General features: G+C 65.1%; 1 protein-coding gene across 3 annotated transcripts; it reads left to right on the plus strand.

Annotated features, from left to right (window-relative positions):
• Positions 1–1,292: 1,292 nt before the first annotated feature.
• On the plus strand, positions 1,293–10,313 carry IGF2 (insulin like growth factor 2). 3 transcript variants are annotated; one of them, XM_065882030.1, is made up of 5 exons: positions 1,293–1,448; positions 1,978–2,142; positions 6,846–7,008; positions 9,029–9,177; positions 9,608–10,313. In XM_065882030.1, the coding sequence occupies exons 2-5, from the start codon at positions 1,981–1,983 to the stop codon at positions 9,845–9,847; spliced, it is 714 nt and encodes a 237-aa protein (XP_065738102.1). In that variant the 5' UTR covers positions 1,293–1,448; positions 1,978–1,980; the 3' UTR covers positions 9,848–10,313. The 3 variants fall into 3 exon arrangements, with proteins under 3 accessions (XP_065738102.1, XP_065738100.1, XP_065738103.1); XM_065882028.1 differs by lacking the exons at positions 1,293–1,448; positions 1,978–2,142 and adding an exon at positions 2,910–4,038; XM_065882031.1 differs by lacking the exons at positions 1,293–1,448; positions 1,978–2,142 and adding an exon at positions 4,897–4,986.
• Positions 10,314–10,648: the final 335 nt, after the last annotated feature.

Genomic DNA, 10,648 nt, shown 5'->3' on the forward strand with positions numbered 1-10,648 from the left:
AAAAATTATTTTTCTGGGCCCTCCAGATTGAGACACTGCCTGCCAGCCCTCCAAAATAAACTGAGATTGTTTTCCCCCCTCCACAAAAGAATCGAACTTTTTTTGAACATTGATTTGTGGGTCCCCTGACTTTATGATCCCTGCCCCGAGCCCCCCTAAATTCAGGCAATTTTCCACAGGCCTCCCAAAGTGAAATTGCCCAGATACCGAAAAATATCTGGAAATCCCAGGTATTATAGGCCGCGTCCTACAAGTTTCCTTTCAGGTTCCCTGAAATTTAGGTACCAATCTCTATTGAACAATTTTCATGGATCCCCCAAACTTGGGCCACGTCTTCCTAGGGTTCCCCAAATGCAGACAGTGCCCAGGAAAATATATTTTTTTCCTGTTCACCAAAAATAAACTAATTGAAACCAATGTAAAAATTAAGATATAAAAGGACATTGATTTTCTGCATTCTCCACATGTCCTGATCACACCCCAGTTTGCCCCGAATTTAGATCGTGTTTCTTGACTCTCTAAAGGACATTGAGGATTTTCTCAAAAGCCACAGCAATTATGGAAGTTACTTTCCTTGGGTGATGCAAGCGTCCAGGCCAATAACTTGAATTTCTAAGTTGTGGAAATTAATCTCCACTCTTCCCCACCGCATGGACGATTTGCCTAGATCCCCAAAATGTGTCCATTGTTTTTCTTCCCCCAGTTTTAGACAGTACGCCTCTGGGGTTCTCCCAAGTTTCACGCTGAGCATTTTCCTCGGGTCATCCCCAAACCTACTTCCCCACAAAATGGGACCCCCCACAAACTTGCTGACCCAGATGCTGGGGTCCCCACATTTTAGACGCGGCTCCCTTGTCCCCCAGTTGCAGGGAGAAATCCCCCCCCCCGGTCCTCAGACTCGGACTCTCTTTCTGGAATCTCGAATTTAGTCGTGAATCGCAGTTCCCCGCACCGACGCAACCTCCCTTGGGTCCCCACTTCGGGACACTCGTTCTCTCGCCCGCAAATCAGGCGGCTCTGACTTGCGTTCCCGACCTTTGGGCATTGTTCCCGGCCCCGCCGCGGTCTCTGCAGCTTCCCCAATCCCGCGTACCACGGGCACTGGTTCTGGGCCTCTCTGCGTCTCCTACGAAGTCCCCGGAGCTCCTCGGAGTCGGAAAATTTCTCTCGTGTTCCCCAAACACACTTGGCCCAGCAGCGTGTCCTCCAGGACGCAGGCAGTGCTTCTCCCGCGTCCAGGAAAACGACTGGGCATTGCCCCCAGTTTCCCCCAAATTTGGGCATTGTCCCCGGGTCTTCCAACGGACTGGGCGTTGCCCCCGGACACTGGGGACTGCCCCCGGGGTCTCGCTCACCTTCAGCGCGTCCACCGCCCGTTGCAGAGCGCTCGCTCTCTGCCTCGGCTCCTAACGCGCCCGCGGACGCAGCCTCCGGCCTCCAGCCTCGCGGTGAGCTCCCCGCCGCCTCGCGTCCCGGCCCGACTCCCAAACCCACCCGCCGCCGTCCCGCCGTCCCGAGCGGCTGCCGGGGACACCGGCGCGGGGCGCGGGAGCCTGCGGCGGGCTAGCCCCTCGGCGGCCGCGCTCGCTAGGCCGGGCGCCCTGAAACCCGCGCCGCTTTCGTTTGCTCTCTGCAAAGATCACGGTCGTGGGGAAAGCGCCTCGGCGGCCCCCCAGCGGGGCAGGCAGGGCGCAGGGTAGGAGGGACGCGGAGGACAGGCGCACCCGGCTCGGGCGGCGCGGCGCCGCCAGCCGCCGGGCGAAGGACTCCGGGAGGCGCGCGCCGAGCGCGGGCGACGTGATTGATGGCGGAGCGAGGGGGCGAGCCGGGCGCGGGCTTCCGCCGCCGGCGGCCCCTTCCCCTCGGAGGGGCGCTGGCTGCCGGGGCTCCTGGGGGCGGGCGGGGCGCGGGGGCTCGTGCGTGGTTTTTGACTTGGTAAAAATCACCACGACTTCTTACATCGTCCAAACTCTCCAGGACATGGTTTCCCCAAACCCCCAAATTATCGTGGTGGCCCCTGGGGCTGAACCCGAGTCTACGCAAGTCCAACGCACTGAGGACGGGGGAACTATTATCCGGATATTTTGGGTGGGCCCCAAAGGCGAGCTGCTTAGATGCACCCCGGTGAGCCCGGTCATGCAGGTAGGATTTGAGCGATGTTTCCCGCCCTGCTCGTATCTCTCCCGGCAGGCGCAGCCCGGGCCGGCCCCAAGCCTGGCCCAGATTCGGTCCTGGCCCGGCCGGCCCTCCCCGTGTACCGCACCTGGCGGCCGCCGAGGTTACTCCCCGGTTCCCGCGCGGCACCGGGGGGCGCTCGGGCTCCGGCTGCGGCTCGAGGGGCTGCGCCTGCTCGGGCAGGTGGCGGCTGCGCGCCCCGCCCGCGCCCAGGGACTCCCCACTTCCCTTGTACATCCCAGCGGCACTCGGGGACCCCCGACCCAGTGTCGAGCCACCTGCGCCCGCATTCCGACAGGGCACCCTCGCCGCGTAGCCCCCTGGCCGGGCGCGAGGACCTGGCCGTCGCTAGGGCGTGTGACGCCGCCCACCCTGGTCGCCCCGCGTCCCCCGTGCACTCATGCGGGGACCTTGGCACCCCGGAACCTAAGACGGGGCCCCCAAACACTTTAGAATGGCGATTCGGGATTTCTTTCGAACTCTGCCGATCCCTGCCCCCAATCCAATCTCGCCCCCGCGCACCCCACAGCTCCCCCCCCACCAACCGCCGCCCCCCGGGACCCCAAGCCCGCCCCCCGCCCTTGGCTCGAGTTGCGAGGGCGGTCCGGGGGCGGGGCGAGGGCCCCGCGGGCGCCCATTGGCGCGGGCGCACGGCCAGCGGGGCCCGAGCGGGCGCCGAGCCGCGGGGTGGCGCGGCTATAAGAGCCGGGCGTTGGCGCCCGGAGTTCGCCTGCTCTCCGGCGGAGCTGCGTGAGGCCAGGCCGGCCCCCGGCCCCCCCCTTCCGGCCGCCCCCGCCTCCTGGCCCACGCCCGCCCGCGCTCGGCCCGCCAGCGCCTCCACCCGGCTGGCGGCCCCGCGTCGACGCCGTCCGCCGCCACGCTGCTGACTCCCATCTCGGGCGCCGTCGGCGGGGTCGCGCTCCGCCGGCCTGCGGATCCCCCGCCGCCTCCTCCTCATCTACCTCAACGCCCGTCCCGCTTCGCCCGAGGAGGCGGTCCCCCCCGCAGGCAGTCCGGCTCGCAGGCCGCCGGCGTTGTCATCCCCCGCGCTCCCTCCCGGCCCTCCCCGGCGCGCAGCCCGGCCGCTCCCCCTCCTCGCTGCGTCCCGAGCGGCCCCGGCGCCGCCACCGCCGCCCCCCCGAGGCCCGGGCTCGCGACGGCCGAGGGCTCCGTCGGCCCAAACCGAGCTGGGCGCCCGCGGCCCGGGTGACGCCTCCGCTCCGCCCCCCTCAGCACCTTCCCCGGCCCCCGACGTTGCGCCCTTTCCTCGCTTCTCTGCGCTCCCCGTCCCCTCTCCGGCCTCTGGTCCCGGCCCCCTCTCTTCTTCCGCAGCCTTCCCTTTGCTCCCTCCCGCCCCCCCCCAGCTCCTTGCCTCCAACTCCCTCCCCTTCCACGCCCGCCCTCTCGCCTTCGCCGTCCCAAAGTGGATTAATTATACGCTTTCTGTTTCTCTCCTCGCTGTTCTCTCCCGCTGTGCGCCTGCCCGTCTCTCACTGTCCTCTCTCTCTCTCGCCCTCTCTTCGGCCCCCCCCCTTTTCACGTTCACTCTGTCTCTCTCACTATCTCTGCCCCTCTCTATCCTTGATACAACAGCTGACCTCATTTCCCGATACCCTTTCCCCCCCTAAAAGTACAACATCTGGCCCGCCCCAGCCCGCAGACAGCCCGTCCTCCCCAATCAATCAGACGAGTTTCCCACCCCCCCAAAAAAGCCATCCCCCCGTTCTGCCCCGTCGCGCATTCGGCCCCCGCGACTCGGCCAGAGCGGCGCTGGCAGAGGAGTGCCCGGCAGGAGGGCCAACGCCCGCTGTTCGGTTTGCAATACGCAGCAGGGAGGTGGGCGGCCCCTGCGCCGGCTTCCAGGTAAGCTGCGTGCGGGCCGGGCCGGGCCGGGGCGGACAGGGTGGGGGGCTGTCGGTCACTTTCCGCGTCTCGAACCCCGAGCTCTGCCCTGTGCCGCGGAGGAGGGGGCGAGGGGTGGGGGGGGCGCGGGGTGGGGACTTGGGAAGTGCCAGGGGAGGTGTGAGCTGTCTGCAAGGCGACTTCCTGGTCGCTTTGCGGGTGCAGGGGGTGTTGCTGTAAGTTTGTGATTTGTGCCGCGGGGGCGGGGGCCGGGGGCAGTGCAACGAGGACGGGCGCAAGTCTCAGAAACCCACCCTGGTATGTTGACTCAGTGCCAGCAAGACCGAGAGAGGAAAACTGGGTGGGCGGGGCCAGGATGGAGCGAGGGGGGCCGAGTTGGCAAAAGAGTCCTGCCAGACACCGCATTCGCAGCGCACCCCCCTACAGCCTCCCTTTCCCTGTCCCCGACATTGCCAACCAGTAATCTGGAGAGAGGGCCTGGTCCAGGGCTCAAAAGGGCAGCAGTGGACAACCCAGAGAGGGTAACTGCCCCTGCCCCAGTGGGCAGATGGAAGTTTCCATACAAGGAGGTGGAAAGCAGCCCCCCTCCCTGCACCCCCGCCCCCATTTCCCGGTGCCAGGATGGGCTGGGGGTGCAGGATGAGCCCCCCCGCCCCCCCCCCGTTCTTTGCTAAGAGATGGTGGGGAAGGCGGTTGGGGGTGCCGCAGAGAAGGGAACGGCTGGAAGGAGGGAGGGGGCGGGAGCAAAGGGGGCGGGGGGAGTGGTCAGCAGGGAGAGGGGTGGGGGTAGGGTGGAGCCGCGGCTGGGAGGAGCCGGCTCAGACATAAAAGCTGAGGCACTGACCAGCCTGCAAACTGGACATTGGCTTCTCCTCTGAGGCAGCCTTCCAGCCTCCTCCTCCCGCATCCTCTTCCTCCAGCCCCAGCGAGCCTCCTGTCCAGCTGCAGGTAACCGGGGCTGTTGAGCGAGGACCCGGCTGCCCTCCCGCTCCGGCCTCAGCCCCTTGGCCCCTGCCCGTGGCCTCCCACTCAGCCCCTTCATCCCTCCCCTCTGCCTCTGCCCTGTCGCCCCTGCCCTCCCTCCTCTGCCCGCTTGGTCACCTGGCCCGCACAGCTGCATGCCCCTCGTCTAGTCTTCTGCTCTCTGCTGGTGCCCTGGACTGGACCCCGCACCGAGTGGCTGGGCTTGCAGAAGGATGGGGCTGCCGCTCGGACGGCACCGAGTCCCTAGCTGGACAAATTTGTTCTTAGAATTTGGAGGGGGGGGGGCGGCACTGGGCTGTCGGGAGACAGGCTGGGGTCTGGTGCAGGGAGGAGGTGAGCTGAGCCAGGCGGCAGCTCCCATCTTCCACGGAGCTGGCCCTGCTCTTCAGGAGCTTAAGCGAGACTGTGCTTCCTTCGCAGCCCCTCATTTCCTACACGATTTATTGCATCAAAATTCCCCTGGGCCCAGCATGCAGCAGCCTTGCTCCAGGCTGGCAAGGGGCGTGCTGCTCGGTGCCTCTGTACTCACTGGGTGCACAGCCTAAGAGGGACACACGTGGGCAGCTCCACCCAGGCCCTTCCTAGGGTAGCCTGTGGGTGCCACGGGGCTCAGGGGCACCCGGCCGTGACTGTCCCCCCAGAAGGGGCTCGTACCTGGGCCCGCGGAGGGCAGGCTGGAGCTGCCTGCCTGGGGGGCTTCCACCTTTTGGAGGGCTAGGGGTGGCTTGCTGTGTCCCAAGAGGAGTCAAGGTCCCTTTCAAGCCCCCCGACTCCTTAGGGGACCTGGTTAACCCTTGCCCCAGGTCTGCAGCCACAAAACCTTGCGAGGGGGTGTGTCTTGAGATGCGCCTCTCCTTCTAGGTGGTACCCTGAGGGCCCGGGGGTCCGGCCTCTGGGTGGCCTGACCTGTTCTCTCCAGCTCCTGGGGTGGGGTTGGGTACCCCAAATGGGGAGAGGGCCTGGTGGTCCTGGAGGGACTTTGAGGTCCCTGGCCCTGGGTAGTGTGATGTGAGGCCTGGAAAGGAGGCTTTTGGCTTTTCTGTGTGTCTGGGGCGCCCAGGGCAGACTGGAGTCGAGGGACTAAGTGATGCAGGAGAAGGTGACCCCTGGGAGCGTGGCTGGCACCGCCGTGCTGACCGTCGGACCCTTGACCCAGGCTTTGCTCAGCCGCAGACTGAGAGGGTGGGAGAGGCAGTGCGGGAGGGAGAAGGGTGGTGCTGGCCCAGCAGAACCCCCCTGTTGCTTTGGGAGGGAGGCTGGTCCTCCTGGCACCCTCGCTCAGCCGGTCCTCTGAGATGCACATGTTCTGTGCTGGGGTGGGGCCGGCTGCCATCTTGGCTGGCGCTGGGAGGCCCGAGGAGTGGCCGCTGCCCTGTGCCGGCCCCGCCCCCATGACATCACAGGATGGAGGCCAGGTCCAGTGTCCAGCACTGGCCTCTGCAGCTCTGGGTGTGGCTGAGCCCCTGCGGTAATCACGATGGGGATCCCCACGTGAAATTACTGACTGGCACTTGGTGCCCCTCAGAGGTGTGCCCCGCGCACGGCCCTTCACGCGGGGCAGCTCTGCATCCTGCCTGCGTCAGCAGGGGAAGCTCCAGCTCTTCTGTAATTAAAACAATTAAGATTAAGGAGAAAGCCGTGCTTGAAAGCTGTCACTGGACTTTAAGTTAGGAGGTGGCCGGGCTTAGTGTCCCCGAAGGGAGCAGGCCCTCAGCCCCTCGCGGGGCCGGCGTTTCGGGACGCCCTGGCTGGTGGGCAGTGGGAGGGGCCCGGGCCTGGGCGCGGCGGGGCGGCGGGCTCACGCCTCTTGTCTCCGCCCGCAGACGCCAATGGGGATCCGAGTGGGAAAGTCGGTGCTGGGGCTGCTCGCCTTCTTGGCCTTCGCCTCGTGCTGCTATGCTGCTCACCGCCCCAGTGAGACTCTGTGCGGCGGGGAGCTGGTGGACACCCTCCAGTTTGTCTGCGGGGACCGCGGCTTCTACTTCAGTAAGTAGCTCAGCGGGGCGAGGGCGGAGGGGTGTACACGGCTGGCGCTCCATGGATGCTGGAGTCCTCCTTACCGCGTGTCGGACGCCTCTGCAGGCCCTTGGGCACACCTGGCCTGGGGGTCGGGCCGGGGAGGCCCCTCGGAGGTGAACGAGCCCGGGGCCCTTGCTCTGAGACTTGGAGAGCGCAGTCACGCCCTCGCGGTCCCCGTTTATGAGGCACTTACGGCGTGCTGGGGCGGTGCCCGCACGCCCTGATTTCTTGCAGTGTGACTCAGGACGGGAGGGAGAGTGGACGGTGGTATCTACAGGGGGACCAGACCTTAAGTGGCAGGTGCGGGTGGGGCCGGGCTTCCGGGCGGGGTGACCCAGGCCCCCGCAGGGAGGCAGCCCTTCCCCTCCTGCTTCTCCCTGACCTGCCCACGGGCAGGGCTGCGGGCACTGGCTTCCCCGCACGTTTTGCCCACGTCTCGGCAACGGGCAGATACCCGTGGATGGTTAGATTTTAAATGGAATCAAACGGGTTGAAAACCAATCAGAATAAGAGCACGCGTTGCTGGCGGCGTGAGAGTGCCTGGCCACGTGCTGGGGCTCGCTCGGCTGCGTCCGCAGGAGGGGCCCGCCAGGGCCCCCAGGCCCGGGTGGGATCCGCACCCGAGGCGCAGGGCACAGTGCCGGGCGCCCGCCTGCTGGCCCGAGGGCTTTCTCTCTTCTTCGCCCTCCTCTCTGATTCCCGACCTGCGGGAGCTGGCTGGGCACATGGAGACCTCTGCTCTCCCTTGCCCCTGTGCCCTGCGTGGCAGGGCGGGTCCCCCGTTGGAGGTGAGCTCTCCTTCGGGGTGTGGGCTCTTGCCCTCGCTTCCCAGCAATCTGGGCCTCAGTTTCTTTAACTGTAGGACGGGTCAGGGGAGTTCTGGAGAGTGTCCATCTGGATAACGGGAGAAACCGGGGAGCAGTTTCTTGACCCTCAAGTGGGGAGGGCGTGTGTGCTCCCCCTGGGCTCAGCCAGACACCGCTCAGGGCTGGGTGTGAGTGGGGACATGGCCGGGGCAAGCAGGCAGTGGCCGTAAGGCTCGTCGTAACCAGCCCATCACCCACCACAAGGCACCTTCTTCTGCAGCCTTTACTTACCCACCCTCTGAAATGGGCCGAAAATGCCCGTCTTGCATGTCAGAGCTTCTCTTTAAAAACCATTCCTGCTTCTTGACGCTTCTGAGGCCCCTGCCTGCCCTGGCTTCTCCTGTGGCCTCTGTCTCCTGCCACATTTGGGGGCAGGAGATGGCACCGTACGGTCTGGTGCTGGCTGGCCCTTGCCCGGGGAGTGGCCCCCTGGCACCAGGTTTCCCTGAAAGGAGGGCCGGGCTGAGCCCCCAACCCTTTCGACCCTGCACCTGGACCCCTTACTAGGGGCTCCTCTCCCTCCCCCCACCGATGGCGGAAGGCTGGCCGGGGGCTTTTCCTTGCAGCTGAGTCTGGAGCCTGTGCGTGGAGGAGAGGGGGAGGACGGGAAGAAAGGAGGGCGTGGTTTTTGCAGGTCCTCACTCCTCTCCTCCCGTCTTCTCCTTCTTCCTCCCATTCCTACCTGTCTCGGCGGCGTCTCTAGGGCCGCAGGCACCCAGGCTCCTGGTGGGTTCGGGGATGGCACTTGGGTCCCAGTCGGCCTTTGGGTCAGGACCCTGGGATCCCAGGATGTGGGGCCGGGCCCCGTGCATTTTCCAAACAGCCCCTGGTGGTGGACCAGGAGGCCGTGCCCACTTTACATACGACGAGGGAGGCACCGAGAGGCCAGGGGGCTGGTCCTGGAGCGTGCTCACCCCGCTGTCCCTTCTCTCCTTTCTGGGGCCCCTGCGCGCCCCCCTCTCGCTTTCTTCCTTCCCTCCAGGCCGAGGCCGGCTGTCCCTGCGAGGTGACCGGCATCCCGTCTCAAGGGCAGGGGCGGGGGGCTGGCTGGAGGAGCCCTGGGGAGCCCCCTGGGGCGCTGGTGCTGACGTGCCCTTTCCTTCCTCCTGTGGGACTTCCAGGCCGGCCGGCAAGCCGCGTGAACCGCCGCAGCCGTGGCATCGTGGAAGAGTGCTGCTTCCGCAGCTGCGACCTGGCCCTGCTGGAGACCTACTGCGCCACCCCCGCCAAGTCCGAGAGGGACGTGTCGACCCCTCCGACCGTGCTTCCGGTAAGGCGGCCCCCCCAGCTTGGGCCCGTGGACGGCCCCCCAGCTCTGGGCCCGTAGACGGCACCCCAGCTCTGGGCCTGTGGGCGGCCCGGCCCCTGTGAGGGGAACCGGCGTCTCCGGGACCCTCCCCCTCTCTGGAGCCCCTCGGGGCTGTTACCTCTAAGCCAGGGGACCAGGGCGTGGCAGCTCCTTAGCTGGAAGCGCGGCTAGGGAGTCCTTTACATGTCTGCCACGTGCCCCCCCCCCACCCCCGCAACCGTGGTGGTGTTGACCAGAAGCCGGGGGAGTTACTGACCTGTCACACGTCGGGCACGCTGCAAGGTTTAGGGACAGCCCCCAGCAGGTTGCCCAGATGTCCCCCCGGGGCCTGGGTGGCTTGGGAGCAGGGGCTGGGGGCCAGGCACCCCTTGACCGGCCCTTCCCCTCTCAGGACAACTTCCCCAGATACCCCGTGGGCAAATTCTTCCAATATGACACCTGGAAGCAGTCCGCCCAACGCCTGCGCAGGGGCCTGCCTGCCCTCCTGCGAGCCCGCCGGGGTCGCACGCTCGCCAAGGAGCTGGAGGTGTTCAGAGAGGCCAAGCGTCACCGCCCCCTGATCGCCCTGCCCACCCAGGACCCCGCCGCCCACGGGGGCGCCTCTCTTGAGGCGTCCGGCCATCGCAAGTGAGCCAAATTGTCGTAATTCTGCAAAGCGGCACCACCCACTCGTGACCTCCTCTTGACCGGACCTTTCCATCAGGTCCCACCGCTGAAACCTCTGTACCGTCCTGTCTGCGGGCTCCCCCGACCTGGCCCCCGTGCCCCAACCTCCCCACGTCAGGCTGGTCTCTCCTCGGCCCCCTCCATCGGGCTAAGGGAATCACAACAAAATCTTTAAAAATGTACAAAACCAATTGGCTTTAGCTCTCTCTCCCAAATTATCACCCCCAAATTACCCCCAAATTACACAACCAAAATTACAATCACAAACGTGTTGGCCCCCTTGAAACGAATTGGATTCTTAGCAACACCGGAAAAGCTAACTAGCTTTCCAGAAAACCCTAAAAGAAAAAAAATCAATTAGCTGAAAAAAAAAAAATACTAAAAATAAATTGGCTTCAAAACAATTGGCAAAATAAAAGAATTCGGCCCCCACCCTTCCTTCTCGTTCCTTTCGGACCTGGACTTCAATTGGCTGTGAGCTGACCATCCAAGAGAAAGGAAGGCACCAAGTTTGCAGGTAGGCTTGTCACTGCTTGCCGGCCATCTCCCTCCTCCACCAGGCCCTCGCTGGGCTCTGGCCGTGCGACACCAAAGACCCAAACCCGTTCCTCCCCGTAGTTTCCATCACTGAGACCGCTGTGGAGCAGTGGGGGGGCCCAGCAACACCCGAGGAGCGGTGCACGGAACAGAAAACCCGAATTCGCGCAGATAAAACTTAATTGGCAGAAACGCCCACACACTCCAAAATCTCACGTCTGAATTCTCA

The sequence above is a fragment of the Phocoena phocoena genome, chromosome 8 (assembly GCF_963924675.1).
Source record: "Phocoena phocoena chromosome 8, mPhoPho1.1, whole genome shotgun sequence".
Taxonomy (NCBI): domain Eukaryota; kingdom Metazoa; phylum Chordata; class Mammalia; order Artiodactyla; family Phocoenidae; genus Phocoena; species Phocoena phocoena.

Excerpts from the sequence above, each read along its gene's own strand:
- IGF2 (XM_065882030.1), top strand. The coding sequence starts at position 1,981 with ATGGTTTCCCCAAACCCCCAAATTATCGTGGTGGCCCCTGGGGCTGAA. Across the intron at positions 7,009-9,028 it reads GGACCGCGGCTTCTACTTCA|GCCGGCCGGCAAGCCGCGTG; the intron begins GTAAGTAGCTCA and ends TGGGACTTCCAG. Across the intron at positions 9,178-9,607 it reads CCCCTCCGACCGTGCTTCCG|GACAACTTCCCCAGATACCC; the intron begins GTAAGGCGGCCC and ends TTCCCCTCTCAG.